Source organism: Rana temporaria, chromosome 1 (assembly GCF_905171775.1).
Source record: "Rana temporaria chromosome 1, aRanTem1.1, whole genome shotgun sequence".
Classification (NCBI taxonomy): Eukaryota; Metazoa; Chordata; class Amphibia; order Anura; family Ranidae; genus Rana; species Rana temporaria.
This window is the reverse complement of record NC_053489.1, coordinates 94151355-94173594: the sequence shown is the minus strand read 5'-3', so window position 1 is coordinate 94173594 and position 22240 is coordinate 94151355. Positions and strand designations below refer to the sequence as shown.

The 22240-nt window shown below is 43.6% G+C and overlaps 1 protein-coding gene across 2 annotated transcripts in view; it reads left to right on the top strand.

Moving 5' to 3' along the window:
* The window catches only part of TENT2 (terminal nucleotidyltransferase 2), a 59597-nt gene that overhangs the window by 12692 nt on the left and 24665 nt on the right, over positions 1 to 22240 (top strand). Inside the window, exons 3-6 of one of the 2 annotated variants that reach the window (XM_040340599.1) lie at positions 2535 to 2787; positions 5939 to 6053; positions 6131 to 6222; positions 19255 to 19321. In XM_040340599.1, coding sequence (XP_040196533.1) covers positions 2535 to 2787; positions 5939 to 6053; positions 6131 to 6222; positions 19255 to 19321 — 527 coding nt within the window. Of the gene's footprint in view, positions 1 to 2534; positions 2788 to 5938; positions 6054 to 6130; positions 6223 to 18999; positions 19083 to 19254; positions 19322 to 22240 lie in introns of those variants that run through there. The other variant, XM_040340607.1, reaches the window with a different exon arrangement.

Sequence of the window (22240 nt, the reverse complement as noted above, 5' to 3'; positions counted from 1 at the left end):
TTCCCACTAATGTATCATGAGTTCTAGATATATCAATTTTTATCTGGGAGCCCCCAGGACCTGAAAGTTACTTTAATGGTTCCTCTGTGTTAAAAAGATTGAGAGGCACCCCCCCCCCCCCCCCTTGGTAAAGGATGAATGGAATGTGCAGAGTGTCTGCTCTTGTAGCAGAAATGGACGGTTAGAAAATCGTTGTGCTCAATGAACGAAACAGCGTTCGTTGGTCCAAATCCTCGCCAACATTGACCAATCAAAAAAATCTTTAAAAGAGCAATCAATTTCATACGTAGTGTTGATGTCTCGCATACAAGTGGGGTCGTCTACTAGTTCCACTCATGCGTGATAATGTTAAAGAGATGTTTTATAGACGACCTTCACACCAACAAATAGACCATTGTTCATTCGCAAACGATACGTCACAATTTTTATATATCTTTTTTTTAATCAGTCTTTTTCGTTCACAATATCGATATCGGGTATTGCTTACTCTGCATCAACTAATAGAAAATGGACAATTATTCGCAGAACGGAAATTTTCGGCTGACTGCTGATCTGTTTGTAGCAACCTCCCCCGACACAGACTTCTATCTCCCGTCTCAGAGAATGTGTGAGAAGTTATCGGGCTGATAACGGAGCTACCGAGCAAGAGACAGCTACGGGACATGGTGCTTTAAAGAGGGATAAGAAAACACTGCAGATGTGTGCCCAGCTCAAATTTCATGAATCGGGTTTACATCTACTTTAACATAGAAATTAGGCTGCAAAATTAACAAAGAAAAAAAAAAACATACTGGCCCTGTAAAGCAAGCAAGCTAATTGTTAGTTATTAACTTTTCACATGGGTGCTGTGGCCCGTACAACATGACTGGGCCGTTTTTTTTTTTTTTTTTTGTTTTTTTTTTTTTGCTGGAGCCTATAGGAACTGAGTTCAGGCAGTCCTATGTAACTCTATGGGGATGTAGTAGCTGTACAGATACAGCCTCTCCTACGAACTTGACAGGCATGCAGGAGTGGACAAGCAGCCCAACTTTTCTTCTTTTCCCTAAACTTCAGCTTTAAGAGATTAAATGCTGTTAATACTGTAAGGGAGTGTGCTGATGGCATCAGTTTGACCTGCTTGAAGTGAGTTTAGCATTCTCATAATTTTGTATGGGATCGCAAAATGCGTACATGCGCTAAAGAGGCAGGAAGGAGGTAAACGAGCAGATCTTCCCCTTTTGGCTGAAGTTCTGCTTTAACTTGCACCATGTTTCCTCCCCCTGACAATATATCGGTCTCCCTTCTCCCCAGAAGGCCAGTGCCATAGTAAAAATCTGCCATACAAGTAGAGCTCAGTCCCTCTGCTGACTCTCTCCTTCTTCTGTAACCTGCAAGAGTAAAATTCATCATGGAGTCTCAGATTGGCCACAGTGCTCCCTTTTACCTTGTGCCTGGTAGAATGCTATCTGGAATGATCACTTGGGGAGGGAAAGCTGGAGAAATTCCTTGTCCTATCTGTAGCAGACAAATGACGTTGTTTTCCCAGGATACACCTTTCAAGCAGACCTTCAGACAGTGGGGATGATTTACTAAAACTGGAGAATGCAAAGTCTGGTGCAGCTGTGCATAGAAACCAATTGGCTTCCAGGCTTATCTGTCAAAGCTTGATTGAACATGTTGAAGTTAGAAGCTGATTGGCTAATATGCAAAACTGCACCACATTTTGCACTCTCCCATTTTAGGAAATCATCCCCATTGTGCCTAGGCACAATTACTTGGCTGGTGCTCAGTCACTGCTATTTAAAAGTAAAAGGTGCATTTTTAAAATCGTACTTTTTTTTTTTTTTAATGTTCCATCTTTATAAACCGTGTGCTTTTGTTTGCAATTTGAAGATGTAAAAACGTGCCAATTTGGGTTCTTTTTTGCCCAGATTATCGTTTTTACTTCAACAGATTCTACATTTTGAATTACTTTTACGGTAAGCTCTTTGGGTTCCATTTTCCCTCACTGTAACAAGAACTTAAGTTATGCACTGCTGAGAATAGTGGTTTATTTTATTTTTTTAGGGTTAAAGTATAACATGTCAACCTGTCATAAGAGAAACATGCCATTGATGAACTCTCCTTATAAAAAAGCTCACTATCTGGCTTTTATGCCGACAATCCTGTTTAAACACTTTGATTGGCAAGCTTGCGTCAAGTATTTTGACGAAGTGGGGGAAAAAAAAAATTGGGTTTTCCTATTTCCATACACTGGTTATGCCAAAAGTTCAGTGTAACAGCCAGGCAACCAGCATTTTTAGGAAGTGGTCAGCAGTGGCATCCCCCATATTTCTCAAGATGTATCTAAATGTTTATCCTGTCATTCTATCTGCTTGTATTGATGAAAACTTTGTTCTGTGCTAAGCCTCTTTCACCTTCACCAAACCACTGGAGTCCTTTCATATATATCTCACTTATTTGTACATTTTATTGCTGGTGGTGGTTTTTGCAGTGTGAGAGATGAAAACACTACGTTGTTTTTTTTTTTTTTTCTTTTCTTTTTTCATCTACAGGAGGAGAAGTGATGAGGGCAATGGGCAGTACGATGGTAAAAGGCAAAGGTTCCAATCCCCTCAACAGCCTTCCCCTGTTATCCACCAAGCAGTGCCTTTAAGAGATGATCTCCGCCACCATTTCCCAGGATCTGTGGGACTGCCACTTAGGCTGGCACCTCCATCACATGAGTTAAATGGGCAGGTTTCAACGCCTGGAGATGCATGGTTGTTTGACCTCATAGATACCACTTTGCCTGTTGCTAAAGACAAGGTATTCATGACTAGTTATTTCCTGTTACAATAACCAATGTGTAGGAATTTTACTTTGCCTGTTAAGGAAAAAGTGACAGATTATTTTGTAAGTTCTGCTGGGCTTGCAGTTTGGTAAAGCAGAGTTACATTTTTGAAAAGTGGTCCGAGTATGGTAATGGTATAGGAGTCGCTTAAAGTAAAACTAAACAATCAACATTAAAGGCTTTGTTAACCCAACAAAAAACTGATCCTGTTGCCTTAAAGCAGTTGTGCCCAACCAATGGCCCGCTGAGCCCTCTGATGTGGCCTGCAACCTCCTGCTCTGGGATAGAGGGTTGGCAAGCCCAGATTGCAGAGTTGCCTACCCGCCGTGCCAAAGCATCAGTTTTTGTGAAGCCAGTGGTAGAGAAAGCAAGCAGCTGCGGATCAGAGCCACATAAGCCAATGCTTCCTGTATAGCACCGGCTCCTGTCATAGGCGGAGTGATGCCAAATGCACTCTGCCTGGGACAGCAAGTTAATTACTAAAATCAGTGTATATATGGACATATCTGTTCTGCAGTGGTTACTGTGCTGCTTTTAAACTGATCCGCAGGTGTAGTGCAGTGTACCTGCACTGAGCCATAGACTGGGTTTGGTGCATTTTCAGAACGTGCACCACACCTGCAGGATATGATAACATTTTATGGAAAAGTGCAGCTAACCTGCAGGAAAGCCACATGTGCGCTGCATCCACGGTGTGGGTAGATTGCAGACCATCAGTGTAAAAGCCTTAGGACCCTTTAACATGATCTGTCTGACCCAATCGGACCCTCCTTTCACCTCTATGGAGCGGCAGACTTGTGTCTGTTTACACCTGCCTACTTCCAATACGATCTGCTAAAAAAAAACAAAAAAAACAAAACAGAAGTGGATCCGTTCCCTTCCATTTGATCAGATGAGAGGGCCCATAGAGTAGAGTGGGCTGTGTCTGCTTTGCCTACACAGAGTGGACACAGGCCTGTCCTCTGCTCATTGTGGCCCACGACTGGTTACCAAGTCGCTTAAGTGGCCCTTGCTCTTCAAAAGGTGCCCCCTGCCTTAAAGCATGTTATACAACACAGTGTTTGTGCTGTGTAATTTGGCCCCATGTAACGCCTAAAAAATCTGCCTGGCTATGCCCTCCCCCCTTTAAGCTGACCACAGTGTATCATGGCTGCTGAGCCCTGACCCCGTAGTCAGTTTACGTGTCTCCATCATCCGCAGCTCTGTCCTCCTGTCAGCGCCCGCCCCTCAGCTCCTGTTGCTTTCATAATTAATATAGAATGCTCCCATCCTCTCTGTAACATAACAATAAGTGCCCCTGTGCTCCGGGTGATCACGTGACTCCTCGGCTTTCTCTCCTCCCCGGCTGACGTCACCGGCAGTGTTCGACCACACCCGCTGGAGCTGACACCCGGGTAGGGGAGAGAGCTGAGAAGTCGCTTGATCACTGGGAGCTGCTGTGATATATGTACAGATGAGCATATTTTTTATATAGCACAGGGGCATTTATTATTCTATTACAGAGAGGATGGGAGCTTTTTATAGAACTACTACTTTTAACCATTTTAATCTTTAGCTGCTAGCATTAGTAAATAAATTGAAAGGTATATTTAAGTGTGTGTGTGTGTGTTTTTTTTTTTTTTTTAATATGTATGCATGTCACTTTCTGGTTTCTGGCCTAGACCAAAATTATGTCCTATACAGCGGGGGGAATTAATTATTTGATCCCCTGCAGATTTTGTAAGTTTGCCCACTTACAAAGAAATTATGTTTTTATACATGTATGATTGAGACAGAATATCAACCAGAAATCCTGAAAAAAAAAAGACAAATGTTTTATAAGTTGCAGTTCAGCGAGTAAAAGAAGTATTTGATCCCCTACCAACCAATAATAATTCTGGCTCCCACAGACTGGCTACAGTATGTGGTACACAGATTAGTCCTGTCAATTTAAAGTAGGGCTGTTACTGATTAAATTTTTCGTGTTCGATTAATTGATTTTTTTTTTATCGATTAATCGACCAATTTCGATTAATTATAACGCACATACAGATCCAACTACTTTTAGCTGATCTCCTTGCATTGCCACTCTGCATTAGTCAGTGGTAAATGTGGTATACACTATATACAATCACCCGACACTAGTTCGTTTCCACAATCCATGACTTAACTTCACAGTTCACACAAATACGTTTTAAATTCAAACTGTAGCACTGACATAAGTAATTTTTTTCTTATTAAACTTTAAGAAAAACGTAGAAAGTTAGTTTAAATTTAATTATAAAACTTATCTAGTATATTGACTGTCAGTCACTTTATTGTAGGCATCACTTTAGCCATTCACACAGACATACCAGAGTGTTTACATTTTCTGGAAGCAGACATGATCGCATTTTATTGACAATATATCCTGAAGAACTGAACAGTCTTTCGCACGGAACAGATGTTGCCGATACACAAAGAATTGTCTGCACAAAACTGCTTAGGACAGGAAAACAATGGTTATTTTTGCCCCCTTCCCCTGATGGAGCCTGATGCATCCTCCTGCTCCACAGATACAAAGGTACCTCAATCCAATGGGTGCAGTTTGCTTGCATCCAGCAGGGTAAGTCTCACTGTCCAGGCTGTCCGGTGACATCAATAATTTTGATCGATCAAAAAAATTAAAGATTAATCGAGGAATTAATCGTTCATTTCCCCAGCCCTAATTTAAAGCAGTTGTAAACTCTTTATCCAGAGTTTACCTTTAGGTAAAATGAATGTGGATTGCACACCATTTGGAAGATATTCACCCTGCATGCAGCCGCTGATGTCATCGGTGCATGCGATCCCAAGGTCCGGCATACCGTGACGGAACCAAATTTGCTCCCGCGAGTGACGTCGTCGTGGCTTCGGCCACTTACAGTGCCAGAGCCTGGGAACTCGGTGCTGGGGGGGGGGGGGGGCTAATTCTATGCTTCTAAGCTTCTCTGTTTGGGTGGAGCTCTGCTTTAAGCAATGCAGTCCAACGCAGTTGTTGTGAATAGGCTCTTAATGTTTTTTCTTGTTTTAGGCTTTTTATTTGCAACGTAAAAGTGCAACAAATAAAATGTATCTTAAGGTTCTGTGACCTGAAATGTGCTTTTGATTTGTGTTACTCCGCTGCAGCTGAGCCAGCAGATTTTGGACTTGTTTCAAGCCTGTCAGCAGCAAGTTACTGACTTGAAAAAGAAAGATGTCTGTCGAGCAGAACTCCAGAGAGAAATTCAGCAAATCTTTCCCCGTAGGTACTTAGACAGCTGGTATGAACAATTTTTTTGCCTGTTATTTTGTTTCACCATTGTCCTTTACTCTTTCTAGAGAGCAGGCTATACTTGGTTGGCTCTTCACTCAATGGGTTTGGCACAAGGAGCAGCGATGCAGATTTGTGCTTGGTTATCAAAGAGGAACCAGTAAGTACTTGTGCTCAGCTTTTATTGTATAGAATGTGGAATTACCAGTTACAGTTGTTTTTCTTTTAGCTGAGTTAAAGGCACACTGTTCCCCAGTGTAATTATTTTTTTTTATAATAAAGTGGACCTTAGACTGGTCCTTTTTTACCCCCACCTCTTTTTAGATGCAGGTTGGTTAGAGTCCAAGTAGTACAGGTACCTCTAGTGCATCTTGCTATAGCCAGGTGTTGGCAGGTAGCACCAACAATATATAGAAAATTGTATATTTTAGATAATGTGGAAGATTGCACAATCCAGATGCTGCATGTAAAATATTTATTCAAGGCTTAACAGAGCAATATAAAGGAGGCTTAATTCCTGCCGCGTTTCACACTGAATAGCACTTACTCATAGTCACCAGCGGTTAGTCATTGCACCACCTGCAAGTTGCACGTTTGCTGAAGATTCTAGCTCCCACATCAAGGCCAGGGGGAATGAAGGTCTTTTACATCCACTTTCTTTAAAAGAGAACTATGGGTGTGTTGTGTTCTTCTTTTTTTTTTTTTTTTTTTTTTTTTTTTTACCGATCATTCTTGCCTAGGTGAATGCAGCATTGGACCAATGCTGCATCTGTCCCCCGCCGTCTCTGCACTGAGAACCGAACCATCGAACATCGCAGATGACTCGGTTCTCACAGCTCTCCAAGTAGAGAGCTTCTGCCTGTCAATCAGCAGCTCTCCTCTCCCCACCACTCCACAGCTTAGCACTCCAATGAGCGTGGAGGTGCAGAGCAGCCGTCTTTCAGCAGCTCGCTGAGATGGGTATCAGTCCAGGCACCTGGCGGATCAAGACTTTGTCATGATGATGCAGTGCCTGGACTGATTCCAGTCACATCAGTAGAGAGCGGGCTTCAGTCCGCTCTCTGCTGAAAAACAAATTGCACTCCTGTGACCCATAGAAGCTCAGGCTTCTCCTTTTTAAAGAAAAAAACAATTGTGGTAATTATTGCCCCTTTTTAATGGTCCTGTTTGTTGTTTTTTGTAAACCTTCTTTATAACTGCAAAGACTTCCTGAAGTGAAGTTATGAGGTGGGCTCTGTTTTTAAATAGCAGGCAAACCTGGGGGCCCTTCATGCATACTGCACACTTATACTATATATGAGAAATAGGAGAAAAAACACTGTTGGGGGAAGTGTTGTATTTTTGTTTCTCTTGGTAGTTTTGCAATATAGACTATTCTCTGTACAGCATTTTTTGCAACTAAAATGTAGAACTTTAAAAAAGAAAGGCAGTTTTTTTTCTTCCCTTATTGCACAATGCTAGGCTGTTTCCTGTTATATCTGGATAAATAATATGCTTAAAATGGTGATATCCTGGAGCACATCTCTCAAAATGGCTAGATCACCCTGAGGTGCGCAAAGTGATTGTAATGATTCTGCCCGTTGCACATCATGCTGCAGCTGTCAGTATATACCTGTGTGGATTTATCTACTGACCTGCCAGTTGCAGAGTGGTCTAGAGCAGTGGTCATCAACCCTGTCCTGCAGGGCCCACTAACAGGCCAGGTTTTATGTTTTACCTTGGGGAGATGCAGTCTAGAATACTGCAATCACTGAGGAGCAAATGATATCAGCTGTGATGTATTTCAGTTATCTTGCAAACCTGGCCTGTTAGTGGGCCCTGCAGGACAAGGTTGATGACCACTGGTCTAGAGCAATGTTTCTCAACTCCAGTCCTCAAGTACCCCCAGCAGGTCATGTTTTCAGGATTTCCCGCAGATGAAAAGGCTGTGGTAATTAAGCCAGTGAAACTGATCAAATCATTTGTGCAAAATAAAGCCTTAAAACATGACCTGTTGGGGTTACTTGAGGACTGGAGTTGAAACATTGGTCTAGAGCAGCCTTTTTCAACCAGGGTGCCTTTAGGTTTCTTCAGGGGTGCCTTCGCAAAATGCCTAAAAATCGACCATGAATTGTATACAAGCCAGCGTGTGGGTGAAGGCTGCCTTCTAGTTACACCAAGCCACAGGTTTTATTATGCACCATACTAACCTTCTAACCACCAGTGCCCCAACGACCAGTGGCATCATCTGTTCATATGGAGGATGTCAGTCGCCTGACATCGCCTGTAATGCCCCTCTCCATCAGCATTAGCTGAGTAATGGGACATGAATTTGACATGCCTTATATTTACGCACAATGACAGCAACCAGCTCTCTGCTCAGGGAGCTGTGAGAACTGTTCGATCGCTCGGTCTTAACTCTTAAGCCTCGTACTAGGGATGCACCGATTATCGGTGGCCGATACATATCGGCCGAAAATAGCGTTTCTGGGTCCCTGCCGAAATAAACGGGGGGAGGCAATGTTCATATCAATATACAGTATGTAGACCCACATGCTGGCCGCCAGACCTGCACATAGCGCGAGCAGCGGCACTGTACTAACTGTGTGCCGACTGCTGCTCGCGCTCCACCTTGTCCTCCTAGCAAGACCTATCGCCTGTTGTTTGGACTCCCCCTATGGGGGAGTCTCTTGGTTTAGACCAGCGGCCAGAGGTGAGGGAGGACTCGGAGCGCGCAGGGAGCTGTGTCGGATCAGACATCTCACTGCCTGCCTAGGAGGAACCTCCACAAAAAGTAAGCAGTACTACTACTAAGTAACTTAAGTTGTGTACAAAACCTGTTAGGACTGGAGCAATCTGTTAAATGGCAAATTCGTTCCTTGTTTTTGGGGGGTGGGACGGAGGCACAGGCACATGGTTAACTAAGGTGAGTGACTATGTAAAAAAAAAAAAAATCTGCCATTTTTTCACAGTGAGGCTGCAATTGATATTTGTTTTGGTAGTCAGATAAGGCAAGCATGGCTCAATAACACACAAACCGTTTTTTTTTAAAAAAAAAACGTTTGTGTGTTATTGAGCCATGCTTGCCTTATCTGACTACCAAAAAAAACATTAATTGCAGCCTCACCGTGCCAAGACATGCAGCCACTGTGCCCATCACATGCAGCCACTGTGCCAACACACGTCGCCACTGTGCCCATCAAACGCAGCCACTGTAACCATCAATTATTTTTGCCACTGCCAGTTTGCCCCATCAATTGCCGCCACTGTGCCATCAAACGCAGCCACTGTGCCATCAAACGCAGCCACTGTGCCATCAAACGCAGCCACTGTGCCATCAAACGCAGCCACTGTGCCATCAAACGCAGCCACTGTGCCATACATACAATTATTGAAAAAAAATATGAAATAGGGGAAAAACAAACGTCATTTTCGGTTTCGGACTGAATTTTTTTTTAAATTTCGGTTTCATTTCGGTTCTGAAATTTCCATTTCGGTGCATCCCTACCTCGTACACACGATTGGATTTTCAGAAAACAAATGTGTGATGGACGTGTTTTGACGGAAAATCTGACCGTTTGTATGCTCAATCGAACAATTGACAGAATTGTACACAAGTCCATCGGAAGAAAATCCAAAGTACAAACATGCATGCTCCGAACTAATGCTAACCATAAGACATTGGCAGAAGTTGCCCAAAGGGTGGCGCTAAAGAACCATGTAGTTTTGTGAATATTGGCTGAAAAAGGTCTGCCGTCTGTATGCATACCAAGTTCACGACCAACGCCCTTAGCACAAAATTCCACGGACTTGTCCAATGGAAAGCCAATCGTGTGTGTGTGTGTGTGTGTGTGTGTGTGTGTGTGTACACGAGGCTTTAGAGGCACCAGAGGACTGATGCTGCCTCTACCTAGGTAAGTATGATTCTAAAAAAACATGCATCTAAGTACGCAGCCAGCAGGTGGCCTATGAAAGTCTATTTTTATATGAAGGAGGTTTAATGGGAGAATCCAAAGATGGGTGCGGATTCAACACAAACTCCAGGGTGTGTTGATCTAACCATAAGAGTCCTCAGGACATGCAAGTTATTCTAGCCAAGGGATGACTAATTGTACTAAGCACTGCATATACCTGAAATGCCACTTTAGGTAGACTAACCCAAAAGAAATAGAACACACTATTCTACCTCACACTATTAGAAAATGAAAAATAGATGGGCAGGTAGTTCCTAAAGGATCATAAATGCATAGGAAAACAAGCAGTTATCTAATGTTTATTTCCTGGAATGGAGGAGTGTAAAATGACATTTTGTCATTTTTATTCCCTACAGAGAAATGAGAAATCTGGCATCCTCTTTCTAGGAAGGAAGCAATTTCTATGGCATTCTAGTTTGATGCCTGGAGAACCCTAAAGTGGCCCAGTCGTCAATATCAAAATTAAATAAATAAATAAAGCCGTTGCCTGAAAACGCTTCACCTAAATGTTGCCGCACTGCAACCGGGCACATTGCACATGGTTGTCTGGTAATTAGGGGGTTAAAACAGGCAGTGATGGGGTGATACTTCTCACTGCTTGTCTATTGCTGTCTGAGGAGCGATCCGAACATGGATCACACTTCAGACAGCAGAGCAAATCTAAATGAGGCTTTACTCTCCAGTTTGCATGGCTGTTTGTGTTGGTGAAAAAAAAAGAAAAATGAAATAAGACTAGGTAAATTTTAGTTCAAATTTGCAATTCCTTTTTGATTCTTAAATATGGACAAGTGTTTATGTGAATCTCTCAAAGTATTAAATTTGATTCTTGTGCAAGAGTAAAATGAGCTGCCCTTGTCCATGTGTCCTTTTTTACAGCATCCATTCATCATCAGTGTTTGCTTGGCTCAGCTTTTGGCTCTGTGTTGCCCTTTAAGTATCCGTGTCACAGGTTCTTACTAGGACCTTCTGTAACAGTCCGCTCGTACCCTCATTGCTGGTTACCTAGCTCCTTTGTCTCCAGATATAAATAGATGAGGTAGATATTTAATATATAATATACTATACTATATGTCGTCACTGCATAGTTCAATAATTGGGGTTCACTTGCAGTGCAGCATACACTGGTGCCAATTTATAAAGCAGCAATGTGGCCATACCTACTGCTTTAAAGAAAACACATTTATAAGGGCAGCTTCATACTTCCCCCATTGCACTTTTTTGAAAGCACAGTTACCCCCCCCCCCCCCTGTTTTTTTGTGGGTTAGCTGCTTTTCTTTATCGTAGACCACGGGACAAGTCTTTAGTCATTACATAGTGGGTTGTATCGTTCAACAAAGGTGGTTGGACACTGGCACAATCAATGAAGACATGCTCCCCTCTATATAATCCATCCCATAAGAGAAGTACCTCAGTTTTTTCGCCAGTGTCTAAGGTGAAGGACACGAGTAAGGATGTGCTTAGAAGGAGCTCTGTTGAAGGATCCCTCCGGGGGTTAAGGAGCTACGCCACCGGGTCCATCCAAAGTGCTTATTAATTACGCCAAATGGATGGTACCTGAGCCTTGCAGAAGACCGAGTCGTTGCGTGTAATGTCTTTCTTTGGAGGACTGGGCTCTGGGATCCAGCACTTTCGCAAATTTTAAAACACGCAAAAGTATACTGGCAGTCTTTTACAAAGCCCAGGAAAGAGGTCTCCTTTAAGTAGAAACCCATACCTCTAAAGGTTGGCACAACACTACCCGCTGTGAGGGGTAAAGATTGTTACTGTCTGGTCTCAGCAGTCCTGCGGCATGGATAAGGCAAGGGGGGGGGGGGGAGTCTAAGTTTTAAACACTTAAGAATGTCCCCCCCCCCCCCCCCCCTTTTTTTTTTTTTTTTTTTTTTTTTTTTTTGGAGTAGGACTGTCTTGCCTGAAAACCACCACTAGGGGGAGTAAAGAGTTAAGTTCCACTCACCATGTCAGGAAACAAAAGCTCAGTGTGTATCAGGGCTGTGGAGTCGGTAGATAAATGTTCCGACTCCGACTCCTCAGTTTTATGTACTTCCGACTCCCCGACTCCTCTGTATTAATATGCGAATGTATTTTATACATTCCTTGAGGGAAAGAAACACAACCTACCACAGGACTACTGGCTGGGAAGCCAACAGTCTACTGTATTGCACAGTTTAAGCAAAAGACAAACACAATGAAAACAATCAAGTGACTGGATAGTAGCAGCAGGCATAAACATCAGGAACAGGATCTTTACCAGTTCAAAAATACAAACCACATTATTTGGTTGTTTTAGAACAAAAACAAAGCTTATCTATAATGAACCAAAAACAAAATCTGCAAAACCTAGAAATGGTTTATATTAATCTTGAAATGTAGTTCTAGACTTAGCAAATGCAAATCAATTCAATGTAGAGTTCTAAGGAAGAGAATTGCCTCTGCCAGATCCTCTTTCATAGAGGCTCTTAAGTCAGACTTTATTTTAGGGCTGAAAATAATCTTTCGACACTGACTTGGGTGGGTGGCATTGCAGTAACTATTCTGGCCACATCACTAACGATCTCTGGATAAACAAGGATGGCTTCTTCAACAGTAAGTTTTGATGAGCGATCATACTTTTCAACTTCTTTTAGTGCTTTATAAAACTCCTGTTGGAATTTTTTTATTTGGACACTTACTGGTTCTCTAACATGCGTTCCCTGTAAAAGCAGAACACATCACTATGGAAAGTATAAGTATTGCAGCTCCTAATTGTGCGTTGCGTGCCATATAGTGAAGCACATGAAAAGCATGCTTCTTCACGGTCACTTAATGTGTTCGTTTTGCGGTTACGTGAGGCACTGCATGCATTGGTCTTTATTCTTACAGTAGAGAAGTCATTAATTATAACTTTTTGTGAATTGGGACATTTAAACTTGCGTTTTTTTAATTTTTATTCCAATCTAAATTTAGTAGGAGTCGGAGTCGGTGCATTGTTTGCCGACTCCGACTCCAGGTACCCAAAATTTCCCCCGACTCCTCGACTCCGACTCCACAGCCCTGGTGTGTATAGCACTTCCTGTGCTGCAAGGCCCTGCAAAGCAGAGATGTGGGTCTCTTCCCAGGATTGAGCCTCTCTCGGAGGTGCAGTGGATGTCTTGCATGATGTCATGTTGCCTCTCTTCCCCACACCGCTTTTCACTCCATAAGCTACGGCAGGAGCAAGGGGGCGTGGTCACGACGCCATGCGCGCCGCTCTACTGCGCTTTTGCTGGGCGTAAAGCTTTAAAATTGGCCTCAGAAGCCTGACAGACTCCACAGGAAGAGACAAAGCAGCTTGGGGGCACATGAGTTCTCTAGGTGGTTGGATTACAGGCACTTTAAAGGCACCTACTCAGCATCAGACTGTGTGATAGTTTCTTACTTTATGTAGATTGCTAAACTAGCACAGTAGTGTATGCACTGTTTGTACCTCTGCTTTGGCTTAGGAACATGTCTACCCAGAGAAGGAATTCAGGGACAAAGACAAAAAAGAGCTGCCGACTAAAACAGGGGGCTCTAACCGTTCTAGCCGGATAGCATCCTCTCCTGAGGAACCAGAAGCACCCATACAGGATGAGCCATTACCTTTTGTCAGGAATAGCAGCCTCTCCTGTTGTGCTAGCTCCTGCATATGTCACTGAAGACACTTTGGCAGCAGCTCTAGACAACTTGGAAGGTAGGATCGCTACATTATTTGCTAAATCCGTAAAAAAAGGATAAAAAGCGAAGTAGGTCCCCTTCCGTTGTTTTAGATCCCTCTTCTGAAAAATCTGATGAGGATTATGTGGCGCCTTTAGAGGATAAGGATGATGAGCAGTCGGGTGGATCAGAGGAACCTGATGCACCTGATATGCAATATTATGCTGAAGCAGTACGTTCCACGTTCAAGTTGCCCTCTGCAGGGTTAACTGAATCTGTGTTCATTAAAATCAGGGTTTCCTCTCTGTGTTCATTAAAATCCCCACAAACTGCATGCTCCTTTCCGGTTCATCCTTTATTGGAGAATCTTATTTACGCCGACTGGCAACATTCAGATAAGCATTTCTCTCCTAGGAAATTTGATGTTCTCTATCCTATGGAGGAAAGGTTTACTAAAAGATGGATGCTACCGGCGGTAGATGCAGCCATTTTTTGTGTAAACAAAAACCTAACCTTTTCCAGTTGACAATGCTCAAGTTTTTAAAGATTTTTCTGAGAAGTTAGAAATCTTTGTTTGCGATGGCGGGTGCTGTGACCCAACCTGCTGTGGGTATGTGTCGGGTCCTAAAGGAACAAGTGAAACAAGGGCTTAAGGATCTTCCTCCAGAACAAGCTTTGGGAGAACCTGCCTAAGGCCTTATGTTTACGGTCAATGCCATGAGAGATTCTATCCAACAGGCATCCCGCCTCACACTGCAACTGGTGCACATGCGCAGAATCCTTTGGTTAAAGCATTGGTCAGCAGAAGCTCCATGTAAAAAGCTTTTGGTTGGTTTTCCCTTTCATGGGGAACATCTTTTTGGGGATGATCTGGATAAATACATCCAGAAGATCTCAAGTGGTAAGACTGTACTATTGCCAGAGAAAAATACAGGGCCCTTTGTCCAGTCCCAGTGACCTCAGCCTCTAGACAGTGGTGACGGCATTCTCAATCAACCACAAAACCTAAGATCCAGGGTCACAAGAAGCCGTGGGTACAAAAAACTGTAAACTGAACCCTTAGCTTCCTTATGAAGGGGCGCCCCCGCTCGGCCAAGTGGGGGGTGGCTTCGGCAGTTTTCAGCAGCTTGGCAGACAGAGATCCAGGACAAATGGGTATTTCCACAGTATCCTTGGGATACAAAATAGAATTCCGTGAAATCCCACGTTATCGGTTCCTAAACTCCAAATGTCTCCAAAGGTCCATTAAAAAGAAAACCCTTCTTCCAAGCAGTTGTTCATTTGCTGTCCCAAGGGGTAATCTCGCTCACCAAAAGTTCCTAAGGTTCGCCTGTGGAACACCGCCAATATCTGTTTGTGGCTCTACCTTTTGGCTTGGCTACAGCAGCGTGTTTACAAAGGTTTTGGCCCTGCTTCTAGCAAAGCTAAGGACGCAGGGCATAATGGTGATGGCTTATCTGGACGATCTACTCTTGGTAGAACGGTCAGTGGCACAGTTAAATCAGTGTACTCAGTACAGTAAAATACCTAGAGCGTTTTAGGCTAGATCCTACACTTCAAGAAGTCCTCTCTACAGCCCCGGAGAAGGGTAGAGTATTTGGGCATGGTCTTGGACACAACCCAAACCAAAGTATTCCTTCCAGAGCCAAAGGTCAAATCTTTAAAGGATCTGGTTCACATGGTCAGGGCAAAGGGAAAACCATCAATTTGCCTTTGTATGAAATTGTTGGGGAAAATGGTGGCCTCTTTTCGAGGCCATTCCGTATGCCCAGTTTCATTCAAGACTACAGAGCAGTATCCTGGCTGCCTGGAACAGAAAGATCCAGGCTCTAGATTGGCCGATGCACCTATCCTCAGAGGTGCGCCAAAGCCTCAGTTTGTGGTTAAGCACCAAGAATTTTGCAAGCAGGAAAATTCTTTCTCCCAGTCACTTGGAAGGTGGTGTCTACAGATGCCAGCCTGTTGAGCTGGGGGGCAATTCTGGAAGAAGCCTCAGACCAGGGTACCTAGTCCAAGTCCGAAAAGGGCCTACCCATCAACATTTTGGAGATATCTAGCCCTCAGAACCTGGACACACAGGTTACATGGTGACCCGGTTCGGAGTCATTCCGACAATGCTACTGCGGTGTCACCAAGGTGGCACCCGGAGCCGGAATTCTCAGAGGGAGGTGAACAAGATTTTAGCATGAGCAGAAGCTCATATTCCATTTTTTTTTTTTTTTTTTTTTTTTTTTTTTTTTTTTTTTTCGGATTTCTGCGATCTCCATTCCAGGGGTGGAGAATTGCCAAGCGGATTACCTGTGCTGCTAGCAATTTTCGCCGGGGGAATGGTCTCTCCACCCCGCCGTTTTTCAGGATATATGCCAGAAATGGGGGACCCAGACGTAGACCTGTTGGCTTCCAGGTTCAACAGGAAGTTAGAAAATTTTTGTATCAAGGACAAAAGATCCACTATCTTATGGAACAGATGCACTAATGATTCCCTGGGATCAGTTTTCCCTGATCTATGCATTCCCCCCAGTTTCGCTCCTTCAGAGACTTCTTTGCAAGATCAAAGAAGGAATACCAGTGCTCTTGGTGGCCCAGAAGGTCCTGGTACACCAAGATCATAAGGATGGCAGTGGGGAAACCTTGGATTCTCCCACTTCGCCAAGACCTGCTAGCACAAAGTCCAGTGTTCCATCCTTCCTTACAAAAGCTAAATTTGACAGTCTGGCTGTTGAAACCTACATACTGAAGAAACGGGGGCTCTCGGGTCCAGTTCTTTCTACTCTCATTAATGCTAGGAAGCCGGCCTCCAGGCTTATTTTTTATAGAATCTGGAAGGCATATGTTTCCTGGTGTGAATCAAGAGGGTGGAACCCTCAAAAAGAAGTAATTTGTAGGATTCTGGCCTAGATATGAAATTAGCCCTCAGTAATATTAAGGGTCAAATCACGGCTATCGATCTTCTTTCAGAGACCATTAGCATTTCATTCCCTAGTCAGGGCATTCACTCGGGGTGTTGCGGGTAAATCCTCCATTCAAACCTCCCTTGTGCCCCTGGGATTTGAATCTAGTTTTGTCGGGCCTGCAGAAGCAGCCCTTTGAACCTATCCATCATATTCCATTCATTCTCTTGAGTGGGAATTTTGTTGTTTTTTTTTTTGGTTGCTATCTCCTCTGCTAGGAGGGTATCTGAACTAGTAGCTCTTTCCTGTAAAGAGCCTTATTTAGTTTGGCACAAAGACAAAATTGTATTACGGCCCCACCCTACTTTTCTTCCTAAGGTGTTCTCGCCGTTCCATTTAAATCAAGATATTGTTTTGCCTTTCTTCTTTTTCCTGAACCAGTCAGTGGTGGAAAAATTATTGCACTCTAGATGTAGTGAGAGCAATAAAGATTTATCTGCAAGCAACTGCTCAGATACATAAACAGATGTTTTGTTTATTTTGCCAGATGGTCCCAAAAAGGGCCATGCAGCATCGAAATCGATCATTTCTAGATAGATTCGACAAGTAATTGTTCAAACTTATGGTTTAAGGAGAAAAAAAATTCCTCCTTTTCCTGTCAAGGTGCACTCTACCAGGGCGATAAGTGCCTCCTGGGCAGTGCATCATCAGGCTTCGATGGCTCAGATCTGTAAGGCTGTAACCTGGTCTTCAGCCCATTCATTTCCCAAATTCTACCAAATAGATGTAAGAGGACATGAGGATGCCGCCTTCGGATGTAGTGTGCTGCAGGCAGAGGTACAGGGCCTCTCGTCCGTCTTCTTGATCTGTCTCCCTCCCCTTATATTGAGCATTGCTCTGGGACATCCCACTTTGGAATGACTTAGACTCTGTGTCCAGTGGTGTACAGTAAAGAAAATACGATTTTTAATAAAGGCTTACCTGTAAAATCCTTTTCTTGAAGTACACCACTTCAGCGGTCCCGCCCCTTTTTTTGGCTTATGTATTGCTTGCTACAAAACTGAGGTACTTCCCTTATGGGAGGGGTTATATAGAGGGAAGCCTGTCTTCATTGGTTGTGCCAGTGTCCAATCATCTTTGGTGAACTATGCAACCCACTATGTAATGACTAAAGACTCTGTGTCGCGTGGTATACTCCAAGAAAAGGATATTACAGGTAAGCTGTTATTAAAAATCCTATTTTCCCATAGACTTTGAGGATCTGCTGTTTTGGTGTGGTTTCAGAAAGTGCACTAAGACTCCCTAAAGATGCCGCATCTTTGGTGTGGGACCGCGCCAAGGCAGTGTGAAGCCATCCTAAGGCTTTGGGACTCTGAACCAGCTTCTGAATGAAGAGTATGTGTGTTAAACAAGCAAACCTGAAAGGGAAGTTCACCTTTTAACAGAAAATCTGTAAGGTGAACGTCCTCCCCGGTCCTACGGAGCTGGATTGCCCCCAATCATCCACTCTGACACAATCGGGTGCCACTTCACTGGTCTGGGGATTTAAAACCCCTGTGGCTTACCTCGGTATAGGAGGCATTCTAATTGGTCGACCCATCAGAACCCACCTAGCCCATCATGTCGGTGCTGGAGAAGAGGGAGCCTTAGGGATTTCAAATCCCTGGACCGGTAAAGCGGCGACTCGATCTCTTGCAGCGGGTGATCGCAACACTCGGGTACCGGGAGGAATGGGGAGGGGGTCCAGTGTAAGTTCACCATACAGAATTTCTGTAAAGGTGAACGTATCCTTGAGAGCCCAGTCATGTGACCTTTTCAGTCATATGAGATTAATTTGGAAAATGCCCAGGAGCCAATACTAAATCTCAGGGTGGGCTTTGTTTCTGACCTTTCCAATACAGCCCCACAGGAAATATATTCTTGGTACTCCCCCTGGGCAAACCAATAGGTCCTTTCACTTATTTTGTATGTTTTATTAAACATGTATATTGTATACATATGTATTTATGGGAACTATGTGCCTTTTTTAAAGTCCATTCCCCCCCCCCCCCCCCCCCCGAACTTTCAAATTCTTTCTGTCATATGACCAGCTCTCCTCCCAATCAGAGCTCTGTCTTCTGTGTTAAGCAGAGAGAACTCCGCAGGGATCCTCTGTGACTTTGATTTTATGAATCTGATAAAAAAATAAAAATAAAAAAAATAATGTGGGCCATGGCTATGCTTAACATTGCAAAATATAATGATGAATGAATACAAAAAAAGTGATGCATCTCCCATGCCGTGTCATTTAGTGACATTAAACTCTCTTTTTAAGCACTCTCAGTAGCAGATTCAATCACTTACTGGGTATACAGACTCTTTTATTTGTAATTCTTGCCAGAGCTCCAGTTGCTGACTGCTGCTCCAGGTTTCCTGATTCGGGGTGGCTCCTTTCTATTGCAGTGTCATCTGGAACCAATCGTGCATGCAGGAAGTTCAGGGAAGCGGCACTGAGATCAGGAGCCAGCAGCATTGAAAGTGCTGGAGTAAGAAATTTTTATTTAGTTGTGTTTTCCAAATGTCAACTTTAGCTATTAAGAAAAGAATAGGCAGGTAAATGTGAAAAAGCACAAAATATGCATATGTACTTGCCAAAAATGTTATATACGACACCACTTTTCTTCCCCATTGGACATTAAACTTTTTTGTTATCGGCAGATGAATCAGAAAACGGAAGCAAGACACATACTCAGCTTACTCCAAAAACATTTCTACACCCGACTTTGTAAGTAGCTACAGTTTATTTTTTTTTTTTTTTTATTTTTTTCCCATGCTAAATTTACCTTCATGCACATATACACTCACTGGCCACTTTATTAGGTACACCTGTTCAATTGCTTTGTAACACAAATTGCTAATCAGCCAATCACATGGCAGCAACTCATTGGATTTAGGCATCTAGATGTGGTGAAGATGACTTGCTGAAGTTCAGACCGAGGATCAGAATGGGGAAGAAAGGAGATTTAAGTGACTTTGAACGTTGCATGGTTGTTGGTGCCAGACAGGCTGGTCGGAGTATTTCAAAAACTGCTGATCTACTGGAATTTTCACGAACAACCATCTCTAGGGTTTACAGAGAATGGTCCAAAAAAGAGACAATATCCAGTAAGTGGCAGTTGTGTGGACAAAAATGTCTTGTTGGTGTCAGAGGAGAATGGGCAGACTGGTTCAAGATGAGATGATGGGAAACAGTACCTCTAATAACCACTCATTACAATCAAGGTATGCAGAATACCATCTCTGAACGCACAACACGTGGAACCTTGAAGCAGATGGGCTACAGGAGCAGCAGACCACTCCGGGTGCCACTCCTGATCGCTATGAACAGGAAACGGGCTACAATTCGCAACAGGCTCACCAGAATTGGACGATTTAAGAGGAAAAACGTTGCCTGGTGTGATTAGCCTCGATTTCAGCTGTAATTGTGCCCCCTGGACCCCCCCCCCCCCTTCTCTTGCTACTTCTTTATCTTATATAGTTCACCCCCTCTGCAATTTCACTTTGGACACCTTTTCACAGCACACATTCACTTTTCCTTTCTCAAACCTAGATTGCTCTGTCTCCCCCCTCTAGTGTGGTCCCGACAATCGCTTATCTGGCGGCCGCTGTGGTGTCTAGCGTTGCTATGATGATGTGCGGCTCGCTGGAGAGAATTGCTTGAACTGCGCATGCACAACATTGGAGACTGAACCACACGCCTCAATGCTTCTAGGCAACCTACATATACAATGCTTGGGACAGATGACAGACTTTTTTTTTTTTTGCATATTTTCAGCTTTTTGACAGTGACCAGCATTTTCCTCCTTTTTGCTTCAATACCTGATTAAAGCGTGGGTTCACACAAAAAGTGAACCTCTGCTTTTTGGATACCATATAAGATAAACACTGTTCCCAGGAGCGAGAGGTGATCAGTGACTACGCTCCGCGATCCTCGCACATGCGCAGTAGGGAATCGGGCAGTGAAGCCACAAGGCTTCACTTCCTGATTCCCTCACGAGGATGGCGGCGGAAGCAGCCGAGGACCGAGCGGTTGCTCAGTGTCTGCTGACATCGCAGGCTCGCTGGACAGGTAAATGTCCATTTTTTAAAAGTCAGCAGCTGCAGTATTTGTAGCTGCTGGCGTTAAAAAAAAAAAAAACGGGTGGACTTCCGCTTTAAGTGTTTGATTGCTATTTCTTTGACAGTTATGTCATAAGTTTAAATTGAGTATAATGGCGGGCTTTTGACCTCATTATGACACCAAGGGGCAGGGCTGGTCTGCATTGATTTGTGGATTGTCTATTAAATAAAATACTTGTTTTGCACTGCACTTTGTCACTTGTCTGACGAAGGGGCCCCGCAACGTTGCCATGTGTGACCACAAAATGTAAAGCTTTGGGCCCTTTTGAGGATTCCTTGGTGTGCTGATGACATTTCTTCACTTCATTCAGATTGTTGGGTCAGAATTTGGCATAAACTTGAAAGCGTGGATCCATCCTGCCTTGTATAAACTGTTCAGGCTGGTGGTGGTGTAATGGTGTGGGGGATATTTTCTTGCCACACTTTGGGTCCCTTAGTACCAATTGAGCATTGTTTAAATGCCAGGGCCATGTCCATCCCTTTATGACTACAGTGTACCCGTCTTCTGATGGGTACTTCCAACAGGATAATGCACCATGTCACAAAGCACAAAACTTCTCACCGCTAGTTTCTGGAACATGACAATGAGGTCCCTGTACTCCAATGGCCTTCACAGTCACCAGATGTAAATCCACTAGAGCACCTTTTGGGATGTGGTGGATTGAGAGATTTGCATCATGGATGTGCAGCCGACAAATCTGCAGTAACTGTGTGATGCTATCATGTCAGTATGGACCAAAATCTGAGGAATGTTTCCAAACACCTTGTTGAATCTATTCCATGAAGAATGAAGGCAAAAGGGGGTCATACCCAGTACTAGCGAGGTGTACCTAATAAAGTGGCCAGTGTGTGTAATATATGGGCTAAAAATTGTTCACATAAATGTATTGGTGTTAATTTATTAACCAGTTCCCGACCCCCGCATGTACATATACGTCCACAATATGGCACGTACAGGCACATGGGCGTACATGTACGTCCTCGCCTATTAGCGGGTGGGGGGTCCGATCGGGACCCCCCCCCCGCTACATGCGGAGGTCGGGTCCGCTCGGGGATCCGGGACCACGGCGCGGCTATTTGTTTATAGCCGCTCCGTCGCGATCGCTCCCCGGAGCTGAAGAACGGGGAGAGCCGTGTGTAAACACAGCTTCCCCGTGCTTCACTGTGTCGGCGCATCGATCGCGTCATTCCCTTTTTATAGGGAAGACACGATCGATGACGTCATTCCTACAGCCACACCCCCCTACAGTTGTAAATAATGTCGCAGTCACGAAAAAAATTGCTGATCGCCGCCATTAGTAGTAAAAAAAAATAAATAATAAAAATGCAATAAAACTATCCCCTATTTTGTAAACGCTATAAATTTTGCGCAAACCAATCGATAAACGCTTATTGCGATTTTTTTTTTTTTTACTAAAAATAGGTAGAAGAATACGTATCGGCCTAAACTGAGGAAAAAAAAATGTTTTTATATATGTTTTGGGGGGATATTTATTACAGCAAAAAGTAAAAAAATATTGCATTT